Source organism: Mauremys mutica, chromosome 4, assembly GCF_020497125.1.
Source record: "Mauremys mutica isolate MM-2020 ecotype Southern chromosome 4, ASM2049712v1, whole genome shotgun sequence".
Lineage (NCBI taxonomy): Eukaryota > Metazoa > Chordata > Testudines > Geoemydidae > Mauremys > Mauremys mutica.
In genome coordinates, this window is record NC_059075.1 from 71,356,470 (window position 1) to 71,383,439 (window position 26,970).

At 45.4% G+C, this 26,970-nt stretch overlaps 2 protein-coding genes across 5 annotated transcripts; one reads left to right on the forward strand and one right to left on the reverse strand.

The window, feature by feature from the left end:
* The first annotated feature begins 1 nt into the window (after position 1).
* On the forward strand, positions 2-14,428 carry KBTBD4 (kelch repeat and BTB domain containing 4). 3 transcript variants are annotated; one of them, XM_045015490.1, is made up of 4 exons: positions 2-159; positions 3,986-4,606; positions 12,023-12,129; positions 12,725-14,428. In XM_045015490.1, exons 1-4 carry the CDS (start codon positions 141-143, stop codon positions 13,583-13,585), a joined length of 1,608 nt encoding a protein of 535 aa, XP_044871425.1. In that variant the 5' UTR covers positions 2-140; the 3' UTR covers positions 13,586-14,428. The 3 variants fall into 3 exon arrangements, with proteins under 3 accessions (XP_044871425.1, XP_044871427.1, XP_044871426.1); XM_045015492.1 differs by lacking the exon at positions 2-159 and adding an exon at positions 209-291; XM_045015491.1 differs by lacking the exon at positions 2-159 and adding an exon at positions 470-785.
* A 185-nt stretch (positions 14,429-14,613) lies between these two features.
* Positions 14,614-26,847, reverse strand: PTPMT1 (protein tyrosine phosphatase mitochondrial 1). Of its 2 annotated transcripts, XM_045015494.1 has the most exons (5): positions 26,569-26,847; positions 26,399-26,479; positions 20,574-20,669; positions 19,721-19,912; positions 14,614-15,088 (listed from the first exon to the last, which is right to left on the reverse strand). In XM_045015494.1, exons 1-5 carry the CDS (start codon positions 26,737-26,739, stop codon positions 14,897-14,899), a joined length of 732 nt encoding a protein of 243 aa, XP_044871429.1. In that variant the 5' UTR covers positions 26,740-26,847; the 3' UTR covers positions 14,614-14,896. The 2 variants fall into 2 exon arrangements, with proteins under 2 accessions (XP_044871429.1, XP_044871430.1); XM_045015495.1 differs by lacking the exon at positions 20,574-20,669 and having other exon boundaries at positions 14,815-15,088; positions 26,569-26,840.
* Positions 26,848-26,970: the final 123 nt, after the last annotated feature.

Genomic DNA, 26,970 nt, shown 5'->3' on the forward strand with positions numbered 1-26,970 from the left:
CTGCCACAGTCGTCAGTTTCTCCGGGAGTTTCCGGTAAATTGACCGGAAGTGCCGGACGCGTCGCTATGCGGAAGAGGAAGGTGCAGCCGTTGTGAGGTTCCCCGGAAGGCTGGTGGGAGGTTCCGGCCGGGCCGGCGGCATGAAGGGAAGAGTCGCAGGTGGGAACCCTCGCGGGGCGGGCGCGTTTCCCAGGCTGAGTCCGCGCGGGGTTTTCCCCTTAGTGCCACCGCCCTTCCCCAGCGCGGGAGGGCCGTAGCCGCGACCCTCGCCCGGGCTGCTGGGCACCCTCGGTGGGGAGCGGCGGGCGCTGGCTCCGGGTCCAGGATGGGCCGCGCCTAGGGGAAGGAGCCTTCCTGTCCCAAAGGGCGAGCGGGGTGGCGGGCAAGGGGAGGTGGGGGCCGCGGTTTGGCCCAGCGGCTGGAGAAGGGGCTTTGGCTGGCGGGAGGTGCGAGGGGGGCCGCCCCGGTTTGGCTGGACTCACGTGCCTTGGGGGACTCGGAAGGAGCAGGTTTCTGAGCGGAGGGGCGGCCACAGGCCAGTTTGGGACTGGTATTTCAGCCCTGTGGGCAGTGTGCCGTGCATGCAGGGGAAGCCCGGGGTAGGAGGCGTGGACAGGAGGGCAGCAGCGGCGTGCAGGCCAGTCTGGTGTTGTCCGAGGCCTTACTTGACGGTAAACCTCAGTCAGTGCTGAAGGGCTGGATGAAAGGAGGCAGGAAAGATCCAGAGAGGGGACCGCTTTTCCAGGCGCCTTCCGCACTCCCAGGATGGGATCAGCATTGATTTGGTGGGCTTGGAAGTACAGCATACAAAAGACTCATACAATTTGAAAGATGTAATCTTTATTCCCTGATGTGATCAATTATCCATTGTCACAAGAAGTAAAGCTCTGTCACATTTGAATTCATATGCTCTTCATTCATCAAACAACCTGTGAAGCACTCCACTTTTTCATCACTTTTTCCTTTGTTTCTTTTTTCATCAGTTCTTTCCCTCTTCTTGGGGGTAGCTCCATCCCTCTCTTCCTTGGATTGATTGCATAATTACTTATATGAAATTCAATAAAATCATTAATAGTTTTTTTAGTCTCTCAGCCACAACTTGGATGCACTGGAGGGAGCAATGATATGGGTAGTAGGAAGGTGAAAGAGGAGGAGGTTACAGTAATCAAATTGGGAAATAATCAGGGCTTGTAAAAGTGTGTTAGCTGTTGGGACAGAGAAAAAAGTGGTGGGAGAGGGAAGGGCCTAAGATGACTCCCTGATCATGTAAGTAATATAAACAATGGTGTTGTCAACTGTGATAGATAATGGGAGACATGGGGAAGATATAGGAGGAAAGATGAGCTTAAATTGTTGAGGCCTCCATGAAGAAATGTGGGAGAGACAGACTCTCCAGCTGATCCCAGACCTGCCCAGCCAAACTGCCCTTCACCGGAAAAGACAGAAGTAGATCTGAGTATCATCACCATGGAGATGGAAATTGAAATTGTTATTGGAGGTCTCTGAGTGATGCTAAGAAATAATGCTCATGAGCACATGGTATAGAAGAAAGCATGAAAGTGGATCCTCCCATTCTGTATTTTACCACCAGTCTTTATCTGAAGATTATATGACTCCCCAATCTCTGAAAAATCCTGCACATGATATGTGGTCAAGTTAATGTTATGAGGAAAAAGTCACCTTTAGCATCAGAATTTGTGCACTTGTTTTTGCAGCCTTTATTCTGCTTCCACTGTAGTTTTTAATAGTAGTACTAAAATGTCGTTTCCCTGGTGGATTCTTTATTTTAGACAAGAGAAAAGGAAAATGACTGTTGATATCTATTTTATTTTCTATATAGGTAAATCACCTTCATCATTGCAGGCATTGAACACCTTCCAACAGTGCATTAAATGACATGATTAGCATCTGTCACATGTAGTTCATTCTTTTTCTCATCCTCTCCCCAAGAAGGAAGCTATGTGTGCATTGCAGTGTGTTGTTTTGGTACAGCTTTTTAATAAGAACATGCTGCTTTGTATTCATATTGGAGAAGGCACGGTTGAAAAAATGGACTTTGCACTTGGAGTAGGTGATGAGGTTTGTGATGGTCCTTAGTTCCTGTGGGAGTTTGTTCCACAGTCTGAGAAGGTCTGTTTCCACACAAGTGAGCATTACCCTTTCAGTAAAAGTTCATGGTGCCTGAAGAGTGACGTTGCCGATCACCGTTCTTATCCTGGCACTTCAGGTGATCTTTTAGGTATCCTGGGCTCAGGTTGTTGAGTGCCTTGAAGATAAGGAACCAAACCTTTACTTTGACTTGAAATTGCCTATGGGAGGACACTGTAGAGAGCAGGGACAGGTTTGATGTAGCTGTGTTGGCCTGTTTTGCTGAGAAGTACTGAGTTCTGTACTAGTTAGAGATTCCAAAAGCTTGATGGTTTCATGCCCAGGTATGTTATGCTGCTGTAGTCCAGCTGAGAAGTAACAAAGATGCTTATAGCTGAGGCAAGGTTATCATTCTCCAGAATAGAGGATCTTCTTGACAACCAGAAATGATAGGAAGTGTTGCTCATGGAAACTGGTGTGTGTGTGTGTGTGTGTTAGTTTCAGCAAAGAACCCTCAGGAATGCTTCTAAATTACAGACTGAGTTGAACAATTGTGGCCCTATATCTTCAACCGAAGGACTACAGCAATTGCAAACTTCTTGGATGAAATCATCTTATTGAAATCATTGAAAAATGATGATGCAGAGATAGCTGCTATGGTTAAGATTGAATGTTAACATTATGGACCACTAGAGTTGGGGCTAGAAATTTAGTCTCTCGCTGAGGGGTGAAAATGAGTTTTGAGTGAGCATAGTCCCAATTGTAAGAAGCTTGTCTATGTTCTGCTATTGCTGGGATGCATCTACTGCTGATGCCAAAACCCTCCAGTTGCACAAAAGCATCACCAGTGAAGTAAAGAGGTAGCTACCACCCCTCTCTGCAGCAGCTCTTCTTTGTGACAGAGACGTATCTCTCCTCCTGCTCCTGAGGAGATGCCTGCCAAAGAAACACCATTGCTTCTTTTGACCTTGCCCTGCTGCTAATGGAGAGTATGGCTAATAACATCTGGTTTGAAATGTGATGCCTTTCTATTGTTCTTGATTATCTGATCCAAGTTGCCTGGGAGGAGTAGTCTCTGCAGGTTGTATCTCATATTGAAGATGCAGGGCACTTCATACAAATTTAATGCAACTGTCAGGCACTTGGCAAGTTTCTCATCTGGGTAGTTTGAGGGCTCCTGGTCAGTTCTGGCATGACTCTTCTCCCACTTTATTTTCAGAAAAATAAACTCCCAATATATGTTACCTCTACACATACATCACCTCATTTGCATATGGTAATTAGCACCTAGTCATGCTATTAACTGCTGCTTCTGCTCTTTACCAACACACCATGCCTCAACCTTGTTTGCATCTGACCTGCCCACACTAATATTACCATCTTTTCCTTGCTTTATTGGTTTCAGAAATCCCTGTTATGAAACCGGAGGTGGGGAGTATGCAATGTGAGAAGAACGAATCTGACTTTATTAGAGTCATAAATTCTGAAATTTCTTTCATGTGCCCCCTCTGTTGTAAATGAGAGATTCATGATTTGGGTTGCTGGATATGTCCTCTACATACCTTAGATCTCTTTTGCTGTATTTCACTAGGATGCTGAGATGGGGATGGAAAGGGTAATTGTGTTTGCTAATTCCAGGGATTGGAATATTGGGATTCCACTGTTGCATGAGGCTACCACTGTAGTGAGAGCTGTGGCAGTTTTAATCACATCACCTCATGTGCTGCACTTATAAGGAAGCACTGCAGATCAGGTGGAAGTTTCTAGTAGCTATGTTACTTAGGCTGCAGTTTGTTTGGCTACCCATCGACTCCTCTTGGCTTTTGAAGTTGCATGCTCCCTGAGTTGCATGATCTTGTTAGTTGAGGGGGAGAGTCTCACTGCCATTGTTTTACAGATTGCTGGAGGTCAGATCTGTGCAGCAACATGGACTCATCGGAGGAGACTGGGGGCTCCTCCACAGAAGAGAACTACTTTGTGAACTACACCTTCACTGACCGTTCTCACTCAGGCCGCGTAGCTCAGGGTATTATGAAGCTCTGTCTGGAGGATGAGCTCTTTGCTGACGTTACCATCTCAGTGGAAGGCAAAGAATTCCAGCTGCACCGTCTAGTGCTCTCAGCTCAGAGCTGCTTCTTTCGTTCCATGTTCACTTCCAACCTGAAGGAGGCCCACAACAGGGTGATTGAGCTGCAAGATGTTAGTGAGAGTGTTTTCCAACTTCTGGTGGACTATATTTACCATGGGACTGTAAAGCTGCGGGCAGAAGAGTTGCAGGAAACGTATGAGGTGGCAGATATGTACCAGCTGACTGCCCTTTTTGAGGAGTGCTCCCGTTTCCTGGCCCGCACGGTGCAGGTGAGGAACTGTCTTCAGGTTATGTGGCTGGCAGATCAACACAGTGACATGGAGCTCTACACCGCTGCAAAGCACTGTGCCAAGTCACACTTGTCACAGCTTCAGGATACAGAGGAGTTCCTGCACCTACCTCTCCGCCTGCTGACAGACATCCTTACAGGTAGGCACAGGGGGCTTATGAGACCAGCCAGGATGTGGGTGTGGAGAGAGAATTGGGGTGGCTGTCTCAGGTTTGTGGGAATTATCTGAACAACCAGCAGGGTGGCTTTGAAGGACAGCAGGATGGGATTCAGAGGATCCAACTATCTTATTCAGAGACTGATCAAAGTAAGTCTTCCCATAGCAAACCATCCAGCATAACTTACTCAAAGAAGCCTTGGTAACTGCAGCTGGCAATGAAGCATCCAACCTTTGAGCAATAGCTACATTAACATAAAAGATGCTGGTAAAATGGCCATATTGTCTATCTCACAGCAGTTCCTGGGGAAAGGGTAACAACCTCCAACCTCATAGGTTTCAGGGGATGCTTGGCATTAAACCTTATGGGGGTCCCTGCTCACTGATATCTCAGCTCTAGTTTATTAACCTTCAACGAACTGTTGAGCTTCCATCCTATGTGGTATTTTCAATAATACTATGAGTTACCTCAAATAATTGTCAATTTCAGTAGAAAGCATTTCAGAGCTGGATTCGTTTGTCCGTAAAGTGCCAAACATGTGTTGTGTCGTATTAAGTTGGTTTCCTATAGAAGACTCTTTGCTCCACTCATATTGTAGGGCTTTCAGTAGGCAGTGAAGCCACATAGCTTGTGTAGGGGAGCCTATAATTGTATGTGCTTTTCTTCAGATTTTTGGAATGTTTGCAGGATTTTTCCAGAAATAACTCAATGGTACGTTAAGTCTGTTTGCTAGCTCCCTTAACAGCTTGGGATGCATGTTGTTCCACTATTGTGTATATGTTCATCTTCCAAAGATTCCCTTATCTTTTTAGCAAGAGCTATTTTTACAGGGGCTTTCTCCTGTCTTAGTTACCTGAACTTCACTTCTTTTGGAAAACATATCTAGAGATGGTGCCCAGTATTTCAGCCATTTGAGTCATGATTAATTCCAGCCCTTTCATTCTCCCTACTGTCTTTTTCCTTCTGGTATTATGGAGGTGCTGGTTGCGACTCCATAATTAAGGTTGGGTACCATTTTTTACTTAAAGCAGGGCTTCAATGTCTTGTTTGCGTGAAAAATACAGTACATCATCCCCAATTTTACTGCACATTCTGCTACTACAGAATGAATTTTCAAAGTATTTACAAGTAAATCTGTTAATTTGTTTGTTAAAATTAATTAAATATGTGGTCCTTTGTTACATTTCTTAATATGCCTTTTCTTTGTCCTAAATGATATTAACACTAGAATAATAATGCAGACACTTCAAACTTTCCATATACTTAAAATTAATTGAAATTTTATGCATAGGCCATATTTGAAGAAAGTAGGGTATATCTTTAGTGTAGTAATAAACAATTGTATCTAATTGTTAGGATTGTATACACTAGACAGGTAACTCAAGTGGAGCCTATTGGTTGCAGTGAGTCAGTGGTATGAAGGAGAGCGGACACATGTCAAGAGTTCTCACTGGTAGATTGCTTGGCCCATCTGCCACTGCTCTTTAAAAATTCTATGGCTTCATGCTGGCTTGGCATCAGGGCTTGAAAGGCTTCCCCGTGGTACTGCTTTGATGGCTCTATAATGTGTTGAGACAGCACTGCCAGGGTAATTCAGGCAGGACTATGGGGAAGTCCTTAAAATTCAGTGATACTGGCCCTGGTGCTCTTTGCTTAGCAGTATTTTAATTAACACAGCCCTCCAATAAGTCAACTGCAAATTAAGGGCCAGATTCACCGGAATGCTTTGGGTGCTTTGCGCTGCTCCAGCGAGGCAAAGCAGCTGTGCACCCACCCTCGCTGGCAGCTGTGCACCCACCCTCGCTGGCAGCTGTGCACACACCCTCGCTGGCAGCTGTGCACTGCTTTGGAGGTACTGGTGAATCTATCCATAAAAGTTAAAATTAAAAAAAAAATAAGATTGATACTGAATATCTGCAAATCGTTAGAAATATCGCATGGTAGCATTTTCTAAGTTAGGGCGTGTATGAAACTTTTTAATTTAAAAAAACTTACGAAATCCACAGACAAACTGTTCAGATGGAGTTAGGGTTGAAAGTGTATATCAGTAACTCAAGGGTACAAAAAACCTACAGTTTGTTTGTAATTACCCTAAAAACATGCATTTGGTTGGGAGATGTCCAGGTAATCTCCACGCCGGATTTTAACATCAAGAAGGAAGAAAATGAAGTAAGAAAGGATACAGCCGTGGGTAGGAGAATGGACACAAGGAGGAAGGGTAGTGTAGATACCAGTCTAATGGGTGATACTGGCAGTAGAATGTCTGTGCCTAATCGGGTAAAGAATGTGAGCGAAGCCAAACAGCAAAAATTAAGATGTTTGTACACCAATGCGAGGAGCCTAGGTAACAAAATGGAGGAACTAGAGTTACTGGTGCAGGAAGTGAAAGCAGATATTATAGGGATAACAGAAACGGGTGGAATAGTAGTCATGACTGGAGTACAGGTATTGAAGGGTATGTGCTGTTCAGGAAAGACCGAAATAAAGGCAAAGGTGGTGGAGTAGCATTGTATATCAATGATGAGGTAGACTATAAAGAAATAAGAAGGGATGGAATGGATAAGACTGTGTGTGTCTGGGCAAAAATCACATTGGGGAAGAAAGCTACTAGAGCCTCCCCTGGGATGGTGCTTGGGGTGTGCTATAGACCACCGGGATCTGAGTTGAATATGGATAGAGATCTCTTTAATATTTTTAATGAAGTAAATACTAATGGGAATTGTGTGATCATGGGAGACTTTAACTTCCCAGATATAGCCTGGAGGACAAGTGCTAGTAATAATAATAGGGCTCAGATTTCCCTGAATGCGATAGCTGTTGGATTCCTTCACCAAGTAGTTGCTGAACCAACAAGAGGGGATGCCATTTTAGATTTGGTTTTGGTGAGTAGTGTCAGAGAAAAACTCAGTTCTCGCTTTTTCTTTGGGTGCAGCAAAATCAAATACTTTATTATTTCTCCAGTAATTACAATAGAGGGAGGGAGTGCCCTAGGACACAGGGTTGCCCCAGTCCCAGACAGGTCTCTCAACAGGTAAACAATTACAGCAAGCATTTATACCTTTGTTACAGACAATAACAAGCAATAATACAGACAATAATGAGCAACAACTGCATTTTGTTTATACATAAGCCATCCTGCTATCTTATTTTTCTCACTTCTAGGAGACGCCAGTCTACATATTTGATTATCAGTTGCAAGGTCGTAATAACGTCTCACACAGTTTCTTTCCCTCTCGCCTCACACCATCCTCCCTTCTACAAGTCTCACGTCATTAGGGTTACAGTGTGGCCTAACTCTTGCTAACTACTAGCCTGACTCTTGCTAACTGATTGACATGCATTAAGATCCCCTTCAAATCCTTGTTAATTCTTTCCCTACTTCCACAGTAGTGAGGATCTCATAGAAGAAATGGTTGTAGGGAACAATCTTGGTTCAAGCAATCATGAGCTAATTCAGTTTAAACTAAACTGGAAGGATACACAAAAATAGATCTGTGACTAGAGTTTTTTATTTCAAAAGGGCTAACTTTAAAAAAAATTAAGGAAATTAGTTAGGGAAGTGGATTGGACTGAAGAACCTGTGGATCTAAAGGCAGAGGAGGCCTGGAATTACTTCAAGTCAAAGTTGCAGAAACTATCAGAAGCCTGCATCCCAAGAAAGGGGAAAAAATTCATAGGCAGGAGTTGTAGATCAAACTGGATGAGTAAGCATCTCAGAGAGGTGATTAAGAAAAAGCAGAGAGCCTACAATGAGTGGAAGATGGGAGTGATCTGCAAGGAAAGCTACCTTATTGAGGTCAGAACATGTAGGGATAAAGTGAGACAGGCCAAAAGCCATGTAGAGTTGGACCTTGCAAAGGGAATTAAAACCAATAGTAAAAGGTTCTATAGCCATATAAACAAGAAGAAAACAAAGAAAGAAGAAGTGGGACCGCTAAACACTGAGGAAGGGGGGGAAGTTAAGGATAATCTAGGCATGGCCCAATATCTAAACAAATACTTTGCCGCAGTCTTTAATGAGGAGCTTAGGGATAATGGTAGGATGACAAATGGGAATAAGGATATGGAAGTAGATACTACCACATATGAGGTAGAAGCCAAACTCGAACAGCTTAATGGGACTAAATTGGGGGGCCCAGATAATCTTCACCCAGGAATATTAAAGGAACTGGCACATGAAATTGCAAGCCCATTAGCAAGAATTTTTAATGAATCTGTAAACTCAGGGGTTGTACCATATGACTGGAGAATTGCTAACGTAGTTCCTATTTTTAAGAAAGGGAGAAAAAAGTGATCTGGGTAACTACCGGCCTGTTCGTTTGACATCTGTAGTATGCAAAGTCTTGGAAAAAATTTTGAAGGAGAAAGTAGATAAAGACATTGAGGTCAATGGTAATTGGGACAAAATACAACATGATTTTACAAAAGCTAGATTGTGCCAAACCAACCTGATGTCCTTCTTTGAGAAGGTAACAGATCTTTTAGACAAAGGAAATGCAGTGGATCTAATTTACCTCAATTTCAGTAAGGCATTTGATACGGTTCCACATGGGGAATTATTAGCTAAATTGGAAAAGATGGGGATGAGTATGAAAATTGAAAGGTGGATAAGGAACTGGTTAAAGGGGAGACTACAACGGGTCATACAGAAAGGTGAACTGTCAGGCTGGAGGGAGGTTACTAGTGGAGTTCCTTGGATCGGTTTTGGGATCAATCTTATTTAATCCTTTTATTACTGACCTTGGCACAAAAAGTGGGAATGTGCTAATAAAGTTTGCAGATGACACAGAGCTGGGAGGTATTGCCAATACAGAGAAGGATCGGGATATCATACAGGAAGATCTGGATGACCTTGTAAACTAGAGTAATAGTAATAGGATGAAATTTAATAGTGAAAAGTGAAAGGTCATGCATTTAGTGATTAATAACAAGAATTGTGTTATAAACTGGGGACGCATCAGCTGGAAGTAAGAGAGGAGGAGAAGAACCTTGGAGTATTGGTTGATCACAGGATGACTATGAGCTGCCAATATGATATGGCCGTGAAAAAAGATAATGTGGTCTTGGGATGCACCAGGTGAGGTATTTCCAATAGAGCTAAGGAGGTGTTAGTACTGTTCTGCAAGGCACTGGTGAGACCTCATTTGGAATACTGTGTGCAGTTCTGGTTTCCCATGTTTAAGAAGGATGAATTTGAACTGGAACAGGTACAGAGAAGGGCTACTAGGATGATCTGAGGAATGGAAAACCTGTCATATGAAAGGAGACTCAAAGAGCTTGGTTTGTTTAGCCTAACCAAAAAAAGGCTGGGGGAGATATGATTGCTCTCTATAAATATATCCAAGGGATAAATACCAGCGAGGGAGAGGAATTATTTAAGCTGAATACTAATGTGGACAGAAGAACAAATGGATATAAATTGGCCATCAGGAAGTTTAGACTTTAAATTAGATGACAGTTTAACCACCAGAGGAGTGAAGTTCTGGAACAGCCTTCCAAGGGGAGCCGTGGAGGCAAAAGACATATCTGGCTTCAAGACTAAGCTTGATAAATTTATGGAGGGGATGGTATGATGGGATAGCCTAATTTTGGCAATTAATTGATCTTTGACTATTAGCAGTAAATATGCCCAATGGCCTGTGATGAGATGTTAGATGGAACGGGATCTGAGTTACTACAGAGAATTCTTTCCTGGATGTCTGGCTGGTGAGTCTTGCCCACATGCTCAGGGTTTAGCTGATCGCCATATTTGAGGTCGGGAAGGAATTTTCCTCCAGGGCAGATTGGCAGAGGCCCTGGAGGTTTTTTTGCCTTCCTCTGCAGCGTGGATCACGGGTCAGTTCATGGAGGATTCTCTGCACCTTCAAGTCTTTAAACCACAATTTGAGGACTTCAGTAGCTCAGACATAGGTTAGGGTTTGATACAGGAGTGAGTGAGTGAGATTCTGTGGCCTGTGTTGTGCAGGAGGTCAGACTAGATGATCATAATGGTCCCTTCTGACTTTAAAGTCTATGATTCTATGATTATAAACCCAGGAAATTCAGAGTTAAGGTTACACTTAAAAGAAATCCAAACATGTTAAGGTAAGAAAAAACAGTTAAGGCACTTAAACAGCCTTAACTCTGACCTTTAGTGACACCATGCAGTAACCGTAGGATTAGGATTATGGTATTTTAATGTTTGGTCCCAGATTAGGTTGGTTTGATTGTTCTGGTTAAAGGCTCCTGTGGTGGGATTTTTCCCCTTGTACAATTGTGTTACCCAGGTAGGCCTGTAAAATGGGCCCCAAATGGAAATACACCCATAGTGCGGTTAGGCAGAAGCACTATGTTAGTTTAAGCACTCCCTGTACTACAGCCCAGTTAGTGGAAGCCCGAGGAAAATAAGCAAGCATTAATGATAAGCATTAAAACAAATGTAATGCAGATGATGTTTTATTTATAAAACTTGTCCATTGCTAGGCCATTGGACACATTTCCAGAATAAAACCATACATTTAACTTGTGTGTTGGTTGCTAGAGCCAGTGATTTAGACAATCCCAGTAATAATGGATCCAACCCTAAACAGAATAAACTCCCTCATTATGAGCAAACAGGTGGGTCTTGTCTAATGCATTGAATGCAAATTAACTTGGGGCTCTGTCAGGCCCTGAGGAAGCAGATTTCAGAGTCAAGGAACCTTCAGAAGGAATGTCATGCCTCACACAATCAAAGCTGAATCTAGAGAGGATTCCGCATAGGGGGAGCGATGATCTCTCAGGCAGTCATATATACAATCACCTAGCATGCTGTTGGCAATTTACTAAAGATACAAGGGTTTATGGAAGGCCTGCACAACTTGTAAAGCAGCGAGGGCCATATTACTCCAAAGAAAACAGCTGAGGGCTGAAACCCACTGACACCTCCCCCCAGCGCCACCCGCCCCGCAGAAACAAACCCTCCTTCCCCAGCGCCGCCTCGCCGAAACAGCGGTATTGAACCTTGGTAATATGTTATAGCGGGCCCCTAAGGTAGTGTAATTAAGGTAAAAGAAAAATGTCTTTTTGCTAGAAGTAGAATAAGATCTCTCAGAAGTCCTAGTGAGTGCCCATGAAGGGTGTTTGCTAAGATCTGTGACATTAGCTCACTGACTTTGACTTAAATAGAACATTTGCTGTGTCACCCAGGAAGCAATGTCTCCTGATGTTGAACCAGATAGACTTGATACAGGTGCCTAGTTGCTCCCGCTGGCCATAGTAGCCAGGTTTTATAAACCTCAGCCTCACTCTTGCTCAAGATAGGGTTTATTGGTGTCCTCACGGTGGGAAGAGGTTATGCAGAAGAGGGTGGTGGTTCAGCTCATGCCTTGAGAATAGTATGTCAATTTATTGTAAATTCTTTTGTCTCTGAAACTACAGATGGTGTTCCATGTTCACAGAATCCAACAGTTGCCATAGAAACCTGGATCAACTTCAACAAAGAGGAGAGGGCAGGCTTCTCGGAGGTGTTGCGATCCAGTCTAAAGGTATGGATGGCCGCTGTGCCCTGTGGTTAATGCAGTTATCATACTGCTCTGGTTCCCTACTCACTGAGGAAGGGCTCCTACCCTCATTTGTGACCTTGTAGTGTTTGGAAAAAGCTGTGGCTTCAATACCAGGAATGTGTGCACATAGGTAGAAAACCCCAGGTACTGTCAATGGCCTCAGCCTCGAGGCTGCTCTTTCCAATAGGGTTAATTAATCAGTGGTATTAGCCTGGCGTTCCCCAAGTATACAGATAAGGAGCCAGTTTAGAAAGCTTAGGGCTTGGCATTCCCATGACTATAATTCTGCTCCCTGAGCATTTCCTAGCCGTTAACTGAACTGAAGCCTGATTCAGGTGCAGGGCACTGCTCATTTTACCAGGTCAGGGATAAAAGGTGCCTAGACAAGGCCTGAAGCACAGGGGGTGGAAGATGTAGGAGCCTGAGACCTTATAGTCAAGTGAGGCTGAGATGACTTAACACAGAGCTACTGGGCCCCAAAACTCCCTAAAGGGTATGGAGCTTTGGATGGTGCTGGCATGTGTGTTGTGACACAACTCCTACCTGGATTCTGACAAAAATCCCTTCTCTCTCTCAGGAGATTGGGGAGAACGTTCACATCTACCTGATCGGGAAGGAGTCATCACGTACGCACTCACTTGCTGTCTCTCTGCATTGTGCTGATGATGACTCAATCAGTGTGAGTGGCCAGAATAGCCTGTGCCATCAGATCACTGCAGCTTGCAAGCATGGCAGTGACCTCTATGTCGTAGGGGGCTCCATTCCACGGCGCATGTGGAAATGTAACAATGCCACCGTAGACTGGGAATGGTGTGCTCCTCTGCCCCGTGACCGGCTCCAACACACCCTTGTCTCCGTGCCCAGCAAGGATGCTATATACTCACTGGGGGGCAAGACGTTGCAGGACACACTCTCCAATGCTGTCATATACTACAGGGTGCGAGACAATGTGTGGACAGAGACCAGCCAGCTGGAAGTAGCTGTCTCTGGGGCTGCAGGTGCCAACCTCAATGGTATCATTTACCTGCTGGGTGGGGAGGAGAATGATCTGGACTTCTTCACTAAGCCCTCCCGGCTCATTCAGTGCTATGACACCAATACAGAGAAGTGCCACGTGAAGCCTTATGTATTGCCTTTTGCAGGGCACATGCATGCTGCTGTGCATAAAGACCTAGTGTTCATCGTGGCTGAGGGGGACTCGCTGCTGTGCTATAATCCCCTCCTGGATAGCTTCACCCGACTCTGCCTGCCAGATGCCTGGAGCTCAGTACCATCCCTTTGGAAAATTGCCAGTTGTAATGGCAGCATCTATGTCTTTCGGGATCGTTACAAAAAGGGAGATGCCAACACCTTCAAACTCAACCCTGCCACCTCTGTGGTGACTGTCACCAGTGGCATCAAGGTGCTGCTCACTAACCTGCAGTTTGTGCTGGCTTGAGGTGACAAGTCCACAGACAAGACAACATGAACATTCTGTAGAGCAGCTTAGAGGCACCCAGTTTCCTTAGCACTTGCCCCAACAAGACCAGCTCACAGCACCATAGAGTGCTCCCTCCTCTTTAGCCCTGCGTGCAGGCAGTATGAGTCTCCTGGATGTGAGGCTGTTTTCCCTTTCAGTACACTCTCTCTAAGTTGACTTACAGCATCTTAAATCCCAGATGGACTAAATAGTGTTACTATGATCCTCTGATATGAAGCTGTGTTTCAAGCTCAGATTGCAGCAGATAGGTTTCTTAGGTCTAGAACTATCCACCACCAGCAAGCCCTAGCATGAGCAGCAACCCCTTTTTGTCACAGCCTTTTAATGTAATAGCTCAGGAGGCTGCATGTGCTGCTGCCATCACTTGTCACAGGGAATGGCCACCCTGTACACTCCCTAAAAAAGCTCTATGCAGTTTGAAATGGGGCTCCAATATGAATGTTTCTTGCTAAGGCTACAGGACCGGCTTTAGGCCAGAGGCACTGACTAAAGTGGACTGTACTGTAGCCTGATTTCAGAGGTGGGTCCAAGGCCCTGACTTGGTGCTTTGCCCTAACGTAGGGGAGATGGACTTGCTGCTACTTTGCCACCTAGTAGAAAGAGGAAAACTATCCTTACAATACTACTGTGCCAATGCTGGTTTCTAGCCCCACTAGTGGGGCTCCCATCCTGCTGACATTATACGACAGAGCTGTACGATGGTTAAAGATGAAACTAAAGTTCATTTTCTCACAGCCTTCCCTGATGGCACTGTAGCCCTTTAGGTGAGAACCTGAATAAAAGTGTCTGGTGGGACAAAGATATGGTTTCTTTTTGCTGGCTGTATTAATGCGAGAAGAGTTTGACACCCCTTTGTCACCTGCAATAATGGCACTGATGTGGGAGGGGTAGATCAAACCCTTACAGGTGCTCTAACGCGTGTGTGTGGGGTGGGGGTGGGGTGCAGAAACAAGTGTCCAGTTTTCAACTGGAACACCTGGTCGAAAAGGGGCCCTCCTCAGCCTGCTGAAAATGAGTGAGCAAGGGTGGAGGAGAGTGAGCGATGGGGGGCAGAGGGGATGGAGTGAACAGGGCAGGGCCTCGGCAAAGGGGTAGGGCAAGGGTATTCAGTTTTGTTTGGTTAGAAAGTTGGCAATCCTAGGGTCAGGTATTGTATGTGTAAGGACATGATGCCAGAAGCTGTTAAGAAAAAAAACAAGCTTCCCATTGCTGTTGTGCGCCTGAAAAGTTCTTTATTGGTTGTGCAGCAGTCCATTCCTTATTAGTTCACTAAGAACTTGTGCTTGTTGTGGGGAGCTGATGGATGGTTTCTGGTAGCTCTTGATGACTCTCTGCAGCTGCCTCAGCAATCACATTCCTGTGAAATCTTTCCAGGACCTGGACCTGCCTGGGGCGAACAAGGATGTGAGGACGGACCCTGGCAATGGCTTCTATTGCTTCCTGAGGGCTCCACTGGTACAGCTGGAAAGGCAGAAATCTTGAATGAAAATCCATTCTGTCTAAAGATAGGTCAACACAGGCTTCTGGAGGAGCTAGCTTTCTTCCAAAGCCTAGTTTAGGTGGTCAAGGAAAGTGACTCACTTTACCCCTTCTTGTACTGAATATCACCTCCTGCCTACCTCAGTGAAACATCCAGCTCTCAATAGGAGCTCCTGAGAGGACACTCCCTCAAATAGAGGGGTGCAAATGATTACCTGAGGCTCCACGTCTAGAGCCCTACCAAAGGTCCATTTTGGTCTATTTCAGTGTCATAGGATTTTAAAAATTGTACATTTCATGATTTTAGCTATTTAAATCTGAAATTTCAGTGTTGTAATTGTAGTTGTCCTGACCCAAAAGAGTTGTGGGGTGGGGGTCAGAAGGTTGGGGGGGGGGGTGTTGTACTGCTGCTGGCAGCACAGAAGGGTGGCAATACTGTAAACACACAACTCCCTTTTAGGTTAGGACCCCCAAATGGAGAAACACTGTCTCCCCTGTGAAATCTGTATAGTATAAGGTAAAAGTGCACAAGACCAGATTTCACAGTCCATGATATGCTTTTCATGGCCATGAATTGGGTAGGGCTTAGCCATGTCTCACCAAATTCACATGCTTTTGTGGACAACTTCTGCCCTGATCATAACAGGGCCCCTGGTCAGACCCATCAGCTTTACTTTACCTGATATGCTTTCCTAATACAGGTGAAAGACTGACTCTGCTCTTGCTTCCATCTGCTGCTCAAGCAAACACTAATGAATGCAGTACTAAGGGATTTCTGCACAAATGTAGAAATGCCAAAGCGTTCCTCAGTTGCACTCATTTTCAATATCCGTTTATGTTGTTATGAATCTGCCTCAGTTTGTGGGAACTTCAATTTTATTCTAATCTTGAGTTTCTTACCCTTGGTGCTGCATTTTATTTTGCATTTAAAGAAACAGTTAAACTGTGCAATTCTAGTTAGACCAAGCTTCCCATCAGCCTGAGCCCTGCAAGGTCCCTTTCTTGCCCACTGAGAGCTCCACTTTCTTCATCTGGCTAGCTGCTCACTCACGAGTCACTCTTCATTGGCTCTGCTTCCCATAGCCCTTCCCATGAGCAATCAGGATTTATTACAGCAAGGAGTACTGACTAGGCCAGAGGTAGGCAAACTATGGCCTGCGGGATGCTCCTGCCCAGCCCCTGAGCTACTGGCCCAGGAGGCTAGCCTGGGGGATGCTCCTGGCCTGGGAGGCTAGCCCTCGGCCTGTCCCCCACAGCCTCAGCTCACTGCACTGCCGGTGCAATACTCTGGGCAGCAGGGCAACTGCAAAGCTGTGGCCTGACCCAACTGCACAGGGGCATAGCTGGCTCCAGCCAGGCAGCAGGGCTGCCAGCCACCAGTGCTCCAGGCAGTGTGGTAAGGGGACAAGGGAGTTCAGGGTGGTGGTCAGAAGGTAGGTTGGTCAGAGGGCAGCGGTCCCTGGGGGGCAGTCAGAAACGAGGGGGGGGGTTGGATAGGGGTGGATGGGGCAGGGGTCCTGGCAGGGCCATCAGGGGACAGGCAGGGTTGGATGGAGCAGGAGTCCTGACAGGGCTAACAGGGGGTGAGAAGCAAGGGGGAGTCAGATGGGCCACGCCTGGCTGTTTGGGGAGGCACAGCCTCCCTTAAGCGGCCCGCCATGCAATTTCAGAAACCCAATGTTGCCCTCAGGCCAAAACGTTTGCCCACCACAGGACTAGGCCCTCTGCAGTAGCCACAGAATCTGCCAGAATCATCTAGGAAATTAAATGTGACAGCTGCCTCACACATTTAATTGCAGTCCACTTGCACATGAAGTCAAGAAACATGTCACCCATTCAGCTTCCATTGCCCATCTCTGTGCAGACAGCTGAGCAGCCAGAGGCATAACTCTACAGGAGAGTGCAGAGCAAGCTAGATGCTGTGTACAGATGTGGTCTCCTCACCTCAAAAAAGATATTCTAGCACTAGAAAAGGTTCAGAAAAGAGCAACTAAAATGATTAGGGGTTTAGAGAGGGTCCCATATGAGGAAAGATTAAAGAGGCTAGGACTCTTCAGCTTGGAAAAGAGAAGACTAAGGGGGGACATGATAGAGGTATATAAAATCATGAGTGATGTTGAGAAAGTGGATAAGGAAAAGTTATTTACTTATTCCCATAATACAAGAACTAGGGGTCACCAAATGAAATTAATAGGCAGCAGGTTTAAAACAAATAAAAGGAAGTTCTTCTTCACGCAGCGCACAGTCAACTTGTGGAACTCCTTACCTGAGGAGGTTGTGAAGGCTAGGACTATAACAATGTTTAAAAGGGGACTGGATAAATTCATGGTGGCTAAGTCCATAAATGGCTATTAGCCAGGATGGGTAAGAGTGGTGTCCCTAGCCTCTGTTCGTCAGAGGATGGAGATGGATGGCAGGAGAGAGATCACTTGATCATTGCCTGTTAGGTTCACTCCCCCAGGGGCACCTGGCATTGGCCACTGTCGGTAGACAGATACTGGGCTAGATGGACCTTTGGTCTGACCCGGTACGGCCTTTCTTATGTTCTTATGAAACCATGTTGTGACATGCACTAGTACTTTGCTTCCAGCAAGTAGTGATTTGTCAGGGTAGGTGAAATTGAGAACCCTAGGAGACTCATTCCCATACTCGTGTCAATGTGCACAGAGATAAGAAGTGGAATATCAAAGGAAGCCTGTGTTCCAGTTCATCTAGCCGTTTGACATGATCAGCCTTACCTGCCCCCTCAACATGAGCAGAGGGAGTGTCTGGCAAACAGCTCATCCACAATGAGCCTGGAATTTAGCCACTCTTTAACATTCCCTCTCCTCAAGTGGCTATGCAGCCTAGAGTCAATACAACCGTAATATTGGAAATTACACCTCTACCCCAAGGTAATGCTGTCCTCAGGAGCAAAAAAATCTTACCGCATTATAGATGAAACCGTGTTATATCAAACTTGCTTTGATCTGCCGGAGTGCGCAGCCCTACCCCCTCGGAGCACTGCTTTACCTTGTTATATCCGAATTTGTGTTATGTCAGGTTATATCAGGGTAGAAGTGTAGTTCTTGACATGCCTGACACTGAGCAGACCCTTTGTTACTCCTGGGGGGAATTTTGCACGACTGCACGCATATTTAATGAGCCCCTGCAGATTTCTAATTTTTCACGCAGAAAAAAGCTTCTGCCAAAATGTTGCTGCAGTTCCACCTTTTTCCCCACCACAGGGCGCTATGGTGTAGGAACAGCAGCAGCACCAACCAGAAAATAATGTCTGCAGTTCCGCCTTTTGACTACCAGAGGGTGCTGTAGCAATAGAACAGGGGTCAGCAACCTTTCAGAAGTGGTGTGTTGAGTCTTCATTTATTCACTCTAATTTAAAGGTTTTGCGTGCCGGTAATACATTTTAACCTTTTTAGAAGGTCTCTTTCTATAAGTCAATAATATATAACTAAACTATGGTTGTATGTAAAGTAAATACGGTTTCAGACTGTTTAAGAAGCTTTATTTAAAATTAAATTAAAATGCAGAGCCCCCGGACTGGTGGCCAGGACCCAGGCAGTGTGAGTGCCACTGAAAATCAGCTCGCGTGCCGCCTTCGGCACCCGTACCATAGGTTGCCTACCCCTGCAATAGAACAAAGTTGCAGCTCCCTGCAACCAAGGAGAGGGCTGCCTTCACAGCACTTGTCAAGATAAGTTAGGAGACAGGGCCTGTGGGTCAGAGAGGGGCTCATAAGGGCTAATTGGGGAGGACGGACTAGTTCAGGGGCTGAATGGGAATGGAGGCACAGGGCCACGGGGGGAGGGGGCGAAGAGGAAGAGGTAGGTGCAGAGACACACAGGGACAGGGGAGGGGTGCAGAGCTCCATAGGAGTGGCTGGGTTAGGGCACAGAGACACATTGTTGACAGGGCAGATGTGCCTGACTGGGAGAGGCTAGAGGTCAGTCAGGGTCTGCAGAGGGGAAGCTCCCTAACAATCCCTCCCTGCCCCCACCCTAAAACCTGTTCCATACTTTTCCCCACCCAAAACCAACAGCCCTCCAAGTTCACACCCAGGCTCCTTCCCAGCAATTTACTTCCCTCTCCCTCAGCTCCTCTGTTACCCCTGACTCCCCCAAGCCTTTGCTCTGCTTCTGAGGGGTGTGGGAAATATAGTTCTGTATTGTAGTTTAAATGAATTACTCAGAATTCTGTATTAATATGCCTAGTAAGGAATCTATTTGTCAAAAAACATTTCCTGAATCTTTTTTGTCATCTGTATTGCTACAGGCATACTTGCTGACAGGTATTTTGAAATAAATGACCCAAAATAATTGAAACTGGTGAGATTATATTGTGTTATTTTGACAAAATATGCAGAATTTAGAAGAATTTTAAAATAGTGTGCAGAAATTTTAATTTTGTTAAATAATTTTTAATTTTTTGGTGCATAATTCCACCAGCAGTACCCTGTTGCCCATGCAGCAGCAGCTTCCCCTGTCATCCACTCAACTGAATTTACTGAATGGAAGCAACTTGTTGAGGAGATGGCCCCTTATCTCAGCAATAGTTTGTCTATCCAGGGAGCCTGGGGTATAAATGTGCCCCCTTTAAGTACAGAAGCCTTCTAACCTGAATTAAATATGCTGCCACCATGGTGGCACTGCGGGAGCGTCCTGCCTTGCAGTGCACATAGACACTGTTTCCACACTCCCGATGCTTCAGTACAAATTTAACACCTCTCTGCAGGTTTTCCAATGTGGGAACTCCAGTCAGGTCCACGGTGCTGAGACGCAGCTGCTCTACTCCCATTGCCTCCCACTCCTGTAATAAACACAGAAGGACTGAATCAGTCACCAAGCTTGGGGTGGAAGAGTGGGTAGGCCCCATCAAGACAGCAGGGAGGTATAGCAGCAGTGCAAGGGAGTAAAGGTTAGTGGGGGGAAATCAAGACAGGAACAAATCGGACATGACGGAAGGGAGAGAAAAATCTTTGTCATGGTTATCAGAGGGTAAAGAAGGGAGTGTAAACTAGACGCTAGGAACACAACTTTTGTGAGGGAGTTTTCCAGGTGAAAGAGAAAACACTCAGTGACCCTTAGGATGTGTGAGCGAATGAGTTTGTTGTGTGGTCTGTTGGGGCTGTGTACTGAGCCAGGCAGCCTGCTAGGCTGAGAGCTTACTCAGGAGGCTCTAGCCTGCTATCCTTTGATCCCTAACCCCGTTAAGATCTCTTGACAAGGGGGTGAGCTAACTCAGGGGTTTAAAAAGCCAGCTCCTAAGCAACCAGAGGAGCGGCGGAGTTTAGCGAGGAAGTGGGCAGATTTACCTAACAAACATTTTAAACTTAAGCCAATTACTTCCCTCTTTGTCCATCCCTCAATCCCCCCCAAAAGCCTGCAAGAGTAAAAATAACGAAGGCAGAAGTCCATCAGCAGAGTGGGGCTATCCAGTTTATTGCATTGAGTGCTACATGTACAGTTACCTGCCTTGTGGGGAGGTGCAATGAGTGTGCATGCAGTGCAAACACCTCATGGTCGTCAGAGACACAGCACATGCTCTTAAGGCCAGAGTGGCTTAACTGTAGGAGATATGGAAGACAGGTACATAGATGAGACTTTCCACCACACAATAGAATGGTCCCATCCCCACTCTGACAACTTCTATGTTATTAAGGAAGATGAAAGTCTTGGAAGGACTTGGAGCACAGGGAAACAATCCCATAGTTAGGACCCTCCTTCCAGATGGTATCATGGTATCCTTGCACATGGAGGATAACCTTCCTGAGGTGGGAACCCCATCCTCCCTGATTGAACTAACCTCATTATCTCTAGACTGATTCTTGCCTGCATATTTATACCTGCCTCTGGAAATTTCCATTACATGCGTCTGACTAAGTGGATATTCACCCACGAAAGCTTATGCTCCAATACATCTGTTAGTCTATAAGGTGCCACAGGACTCTTTGTTGCCAATTACTAGGAAGAGCCAAATAACAGTAATACAGGATTTGATTATTATAAACACAGATAATTGGGTTTTTGATGATCAGGAAAACTACTTGGTAAATTGCCTGCTGGGTGTGAAGGCTGCTGAGGAGGAGTCAGTGGCTGATGTAGGTATCAATGACATAAGGAAAAGAGGTCCTGGAGGCCAAATTAAGGCTGCTAGGTAAGTGATTGAAGTCCAGGACCTCCATGATAGCATTATCTAAAAAGCTTCCAGTTCCATGTGCAGGACCAGGAAGAACTGTGAGGTGTCAATGCATGGATAAGATGATGGTACAGGGAGGAGGATTTTAAGTTTATTAGGAACTGGGGTACCTATTGGGAAAGGAGGAGCCTACACAGGAAGGATGGGCTCCACCTAAGCCAAAATGGAGCCAGACTACTGGCACATACAGTTAAAAAAGGTTGTAGCGGGTTTTTTAAACTAAGGGCTGGGGGAAAGCTGACAGATGCAGAGGAGCACACGGTTCAAGCAGAACTGTCCCTTAGGGATGAAATTATTAAAGAGGATAACTCTATATCCTAACAAGGACGACAGGAAAGAAATTGGTACAGTACAGGTAGGAGCTAGTGAGGAACAGCCAGATGTAAAAGAGGTCCATTTAAATGTAAACACATGAAGGCAAGCAACTGAATATTGACAAAATGTACAAGTGCTTACATACAGATGCTAGAAGTCTAAATATTAAGCTAGGTGAACTAGAGTGCCTGGTATTGAATGAGAATATTGATATAATAAGCATTATGGAAACTTGGTGACACACCTGGTCAGGGATGGTCTAGAGAATACTTAATCCTGCCTTGAGTGCAGGGGACTGGACCAGAAGACCTCTCAAGATCCCTTCCAGTTATAGGACTCTAATCAATGGGATGTGGTAATACCAGGGTACAAAATATATAGGAATCACAGAGAAGGTCATGATGGTGGGAGAGTGGGACTAATATGTGAACTAGTCAAAATAAAAATCTTAAATGAATTAAACTGTACCACAGACTCTGTATGGATAGAAATATCATGCTTGAATAATAAGTGTAGCAGTAGGAATATACAATTGACCACCTAATCAGGATGGTGATTGTGAAATGCTCAGACAGAAAATGCAATAATAGGGATTTCAGCTATCCTCATATTGACTGGGTATATGTCACCAAAGGAAGGGTTGCAGAGATAAAATATCTAGACACACTAAATGACTACATCTTGGATTTAGTCCTAAGCAAAGCACAGGATCTGGTCCAAGAGGTGAATATAGCTGAACAGCTCAGTAATAGTGACCAGAATATAATTAAGTTTAACATCCTTGTAGGAGAAAAAATGTCAAAGAAACCCACCACAGCAGTATTTAACTTCAAAAAAGGAAACTACACAAAAATGAGGAAGCTAGTTCAATGGAAATTAAAAAGAACAGTCACAAGAGTGAAATGCCTGCAGACTGCATGGAGACGTTTTAAAAATACCATAATAGAGGCTCAAACTAAATGCATCTCCCCTCCCCCAACAACAACAAAAACCAACCCAAAACGAGCGGGGAAGGGGAAGGGCCATGATGGCTAAACAGCATAGTAAAACACACAGTTAGAGGCAAAAAGGCATCCTTTAAAAATTGAGAATCAAATCCTAGAGAGAAAAATAGAAAGGAGCATGAACTCTGCCAAGTCAAGTTTAAAAATGTAATAAGGCAGGCCAAGCAAGAATTAAAAAAAGCAACTAGCTAAGGACACAAAAACTAACAGCATTTTTTTTAAGTCTATCAGAAACAGGAAGCCTGCCAGTCAGTGGAGCCTCTGGACGGCTGAGATGTTGAAGGAGCACTAAGTGAAAACAAGGTTGTTGCAGAGAAGAGACATGAATTCTTTGCATCAGTCTTCATTGCAGGGGATATGGGGAGATCCCCACACCTGAGCCATTCTTTTTAGGTGACAAATGTCCCAGATTGAGGAGTCAATAGACAATTTGGAAGAAATTGATAAATTAAACAGTAATGAGTCACCGGGACCAGACAGTATTCACCCAAGAGTTCTGAAGGAATTTCAAATATGAAATTGCAGAATTACTAACTATAGTATATAACCTATTGCTTAAATCATCCTCTGTTCTAAAAAAGGTTCTAAAGGTGATCCTGGCAATTACAGACCGATAAGCATAACTTCAGTACTCTTACAAATTGGTTGAAACTATAATCAAGAACAAAATTATGACATACCTGGTACGTTGGGAAGAGTCAACATGTTGTAAAGAGAAATCATGCCTCACCAATGTATTAGAATTCTTGAGGGAGTCCTGAAGCACGTGGACAAAGGTGATCCAGTTAATATTGTGTGCTTTAGACTTTCAGAAAGCCTTTGACAAGATCCCTCACCAAAGGCTCTTGAGCAAAGTAAGCAATCATGGGATAAGATGGAAGGTCCTTTCATGGATCAGTAACTGCTTAAAGATAGGAATAAAAAGATAGGAACAAATTATGAGTTTTCACAGTGGACAGAGGGTAGCAGGTTCCCGTAAGAATCTGTACCAGGACTAGTGCTGTTCAAGATATGCATAAATGAGCTGGAAGAGTGGGTGAACAGTGAGGTGGCAAAATCTGAAGACTATGCAAAATTACTCAAGCTAGTTAAGTCCAAAGATGACTGTGAAGAGCTACAAAAGGGTTTAATTAAACTGAGTGACTGGATGATAAAATGGCAGATGAAATTCAGTAATAAATGCCAAACAATGCACATTGGAAAAAATAATCCCAACTATACACACAAAATGATGGGGTCTAAATTAGCTGTTACCACTCAAAAAAGAGATCTTGGAGTCATTGTGGATAGTTCTCTGAAAACATCTGCTCAATGTTCAGCACCAGTTAAAAAAAGCCAACAGAATGTTAAGATACATTAGGAAAAGGATAGAAAATAAGATTGAAAATATCACAATGCCCCTCTATAAATGCATTGTACACCCACATCTTGAGTACTTCAATCAGTTCTGGTCACTTCATCTCAAAAAAGATAATTAGAATTGGAAATGGCGCAGAGAAGGGCAACATAAATTATTAGGAGTATAGAACAGCTGCCACATGAGGAGAGATTAAACAGACTAGAAGTGTTCAGTTTAGAAAAGAGATGACAGAGGGAGGATATGATAGAGGTCTATAAAATCCTGAACACTATGAAGAAAGTGAATAGGGAAGTGTTATTTAGCACTTCACATAACACAAGAACTAGCGGTCACCAGATGAAATGAATAGGCAGCAGGTTTACAACAAACATAAGGAAGTACTTCGCAAAATACAGTCAGCCTGTGAAACTCATTGCCATGGGATATTATGAAGGCCAAGAGTATAACTGGGTGCAAAAAAGAATTAAATAAGTTCATAAAGGATAGGTCCATCAGTGGCTAGTATCCAAGGTGGTCAGGGATGCAACCCCAGGCTCCAGGAGTCCCTCAGCCTCCAACTGCCAGAAGATGGGACTGGATGAGAGGATCACTCTAAATTGCCCTGTTCTGTTCATTCCCTCTGAAGCATATCACACTGGCCACAGTCAGACACAGGATACTAGGCTAGATGGACCACTGGTCTTATCTAGAACATAAGAATGGATGTACTGGGTAACAGGAGAGGTTAATACATTAAGTGGTACAGAGAAAGCCAATTGGGCTCTCCATCTGGGAACAAGAGGTGCCCTCTGAAGTTACGGCAACAATGCTACAACCCGTGAAGAAATTTTAATGAAATGTAGAATACTCCTCAACTTCTGTCTCCTCCAATGTTGCTGCTCTCTTCCTCCTCACCACCATTTTTTTAAGTTATTGTATTAAACTGAATGTTGACTGTCAGCTTGTGGGTGAAGAAATCAAGTCTTAATTCAGTCTAAAAGAATAGAGCTGTGGTGCTATGTATTCTGGAATTTATTGCAGCAAGATATCACAGTAGGAAACAGCTTTGTACATTCCACTAAAGTATTAAATATATTGTCTCCAGAGACACTACAAAGGATGTTACAGGACTTTCAACTCCCTCATTCTTTAGGGTGGGAACTAGTCCCAACTGGACTGAGCAGAAAAAGATTTCCCTTGTGGTACAGTATGGCAAAAATACATGTTGAGAGGTAGTGTTATTCCTTCCTCAGAGGCATCTGACAGTAGCTGCTGTCCGACAAGAAAGCAGATCAGACAGCCCTTAACTCATACATTTCCATTTCTACAGCAGGAACTACCCTGTTTATTCCATATTCGCCAATCATGCATCATGTTACTCCAGAGCTTCTAACTTCAACTGTTAGTCACTTTCAGCATCTGATGTTGTGAAACTGATGTTGCTTGCTATTGTCAGAAATACTTGGTTGTAACTGTGCTTCAGCGGTTCTCTGGAGCTTCAGTAATGCGGCAGGTTTCGATACCTCTAGGGATTGGCAAGGGCATAAACAGCCTTTCACAGATAGTTTCAAATCTGGCCCAGGTCACTAGTGAACAAAGTCCATCAAAGTCCACCCACCAGAGAAGTACAGAACTCAATAGTTAGAACTGTCCATAATGGTTTGAAATTTGATCTTCACTCACCAGGTAGTATGAAAGATTGAACTGTCTTCTCTAACAGGCTGCAGGGACTGTGTGTTGTACAGCTCCAGGCACACTGACTACACACCCATAATAAATGATGGCCAGATTAGTACAGTTTCTGTTGGACAGATGTCACAGCTACAGTAGATGCTAACTGGCCTGCTTCTATGTATTCTCACAAGAGGCACGAAAGTAAACAGGCCATGACGCCAAACACCTCTCTAACCTCTATGGGGAATTTCTTCAGGACAACCCATGGAAACATGGGCTGACAATGCACGTGCTGCACCGACTCAGTGGATTTATACTAGACGTGTCTCTTTCCAGCACTGAATTAATGTATTACTCCTGTGTTAAATAAAGGGCTGGACTGAATACTCCCTTTCCACAAACCAAACTCCCCCCAGCAAACATTTTAGTATATAGCATTTAGCTCTGTTCAACTAGAAATCGCTTTAAAGCGCTCAAACTTTGCACGCCGAGTACAGGTCTGGAAAGCATTAGGAGGGATCAGAACAGGGAGCTTCTCCCTTCGGGGGAGTAACGGCTCTTCCTGGGCTGAAAGGCAGCAGCCTTTCAACGGTCCAGGCCACTCTGCCCGCGGAGAGAGAAGTTACCACCCAGCTGGCAGGGCGGAGAAGTGCAGGGGCTCGTGACAGCCGCTGCGCTGCCGGGGGCCGGGCCGCTCCCCACCCAACCGCTCACACCGACCCAGAGAGCCCCGCAGGTGCGGGGCAGGCCCAGTCCCCGGCTCACCTGGGCGGAGCAGCAGAGGAAGCGGGTCTCGTACTCCTCGTTCAGGGTGAGCACCCCGCGCACGTTCTCCTCCTCCACCAGCTGCGGGGGAAGACAGAGTCAGAGCCGGCAGAGCCAGAGCCCGCGCCGCCCCCCGCCCGGACCGGGCCCCCCGCCCTGTGCTCCCTTACCCTGCGGCTCCGTGCCCGCAGCGGCAGCGCCCCCAGCAGCACGGCCCGGTCGATGCGGTGGAACCAGGGCCGCTGGGAGCCGGGCAGCCGCTCCCGCACCAGGGTGTAGAGCAGCGACGGGTAGAAGAAGAGCCGGGCGGCCCCGGAGCCCAGCGCGACCGCCACCCCCATCCTCGCGGCCGCAGGGGGCCGGCTGGTTTGCTCGGCGGTGAGGGGTGAGAGGAGGGCGGGCGAGTTCACTAGGCCGGGGGGGCTAGGGCGCGCGGACGGGCTCACTGGGAGTGCGAGCTGGGGGGCGGACGGGCTCACCGCGCAGGCGGGGGGGAGTCGGGGGGAGCCGGACGGACTCACTAGGCGGGAGGGGCCTTGGAGCTTGTGCCTTCTCCTGTCTCGCTGCCCCCG

Bases quoted from the DNA above. Each gene is read 5' to 3' on its own strand.
- PTPMT1 (XM_045015494.1), bottom strand. From the start codon at position 26,739: ATGGGGGTGGCGGTCGCGCTGGGCTCCGGGGCCGCCCGGCTCTTCTTC. The intron at 20,670-26,398 runs GTGAGCCGGGGA...TATCTCCTACAG, and splicing joins TCCTCTGCTGCTCCGCCCAG to TTAAGCCACTCTGGCCTTAA. The intron at 15,089-19,720 runs GTTAGAAGGCTT...CTGCCTTTCCAG, and splicing joins TGGCAGCATATTTAATTCAG to CTGTACCAGTGGAGCCCTCA.
- KBTBD4 (XM_045015490.1), top strand. The intron at 4,607-12,022 runs GTAGGCACAGGG...CTGAAACTACAG, and splicing joins GCTGACAGACATCCTTACAG to ATGGTGTTCCATGTTCACAG. The intron at 12,130-12,724 runs GTATGGATGGCC...TCTCTCTCTCAG, and splicing joins TGTTGCGATCCAGTCTAAAG to GAGATTGGGGAGAACGTTCA.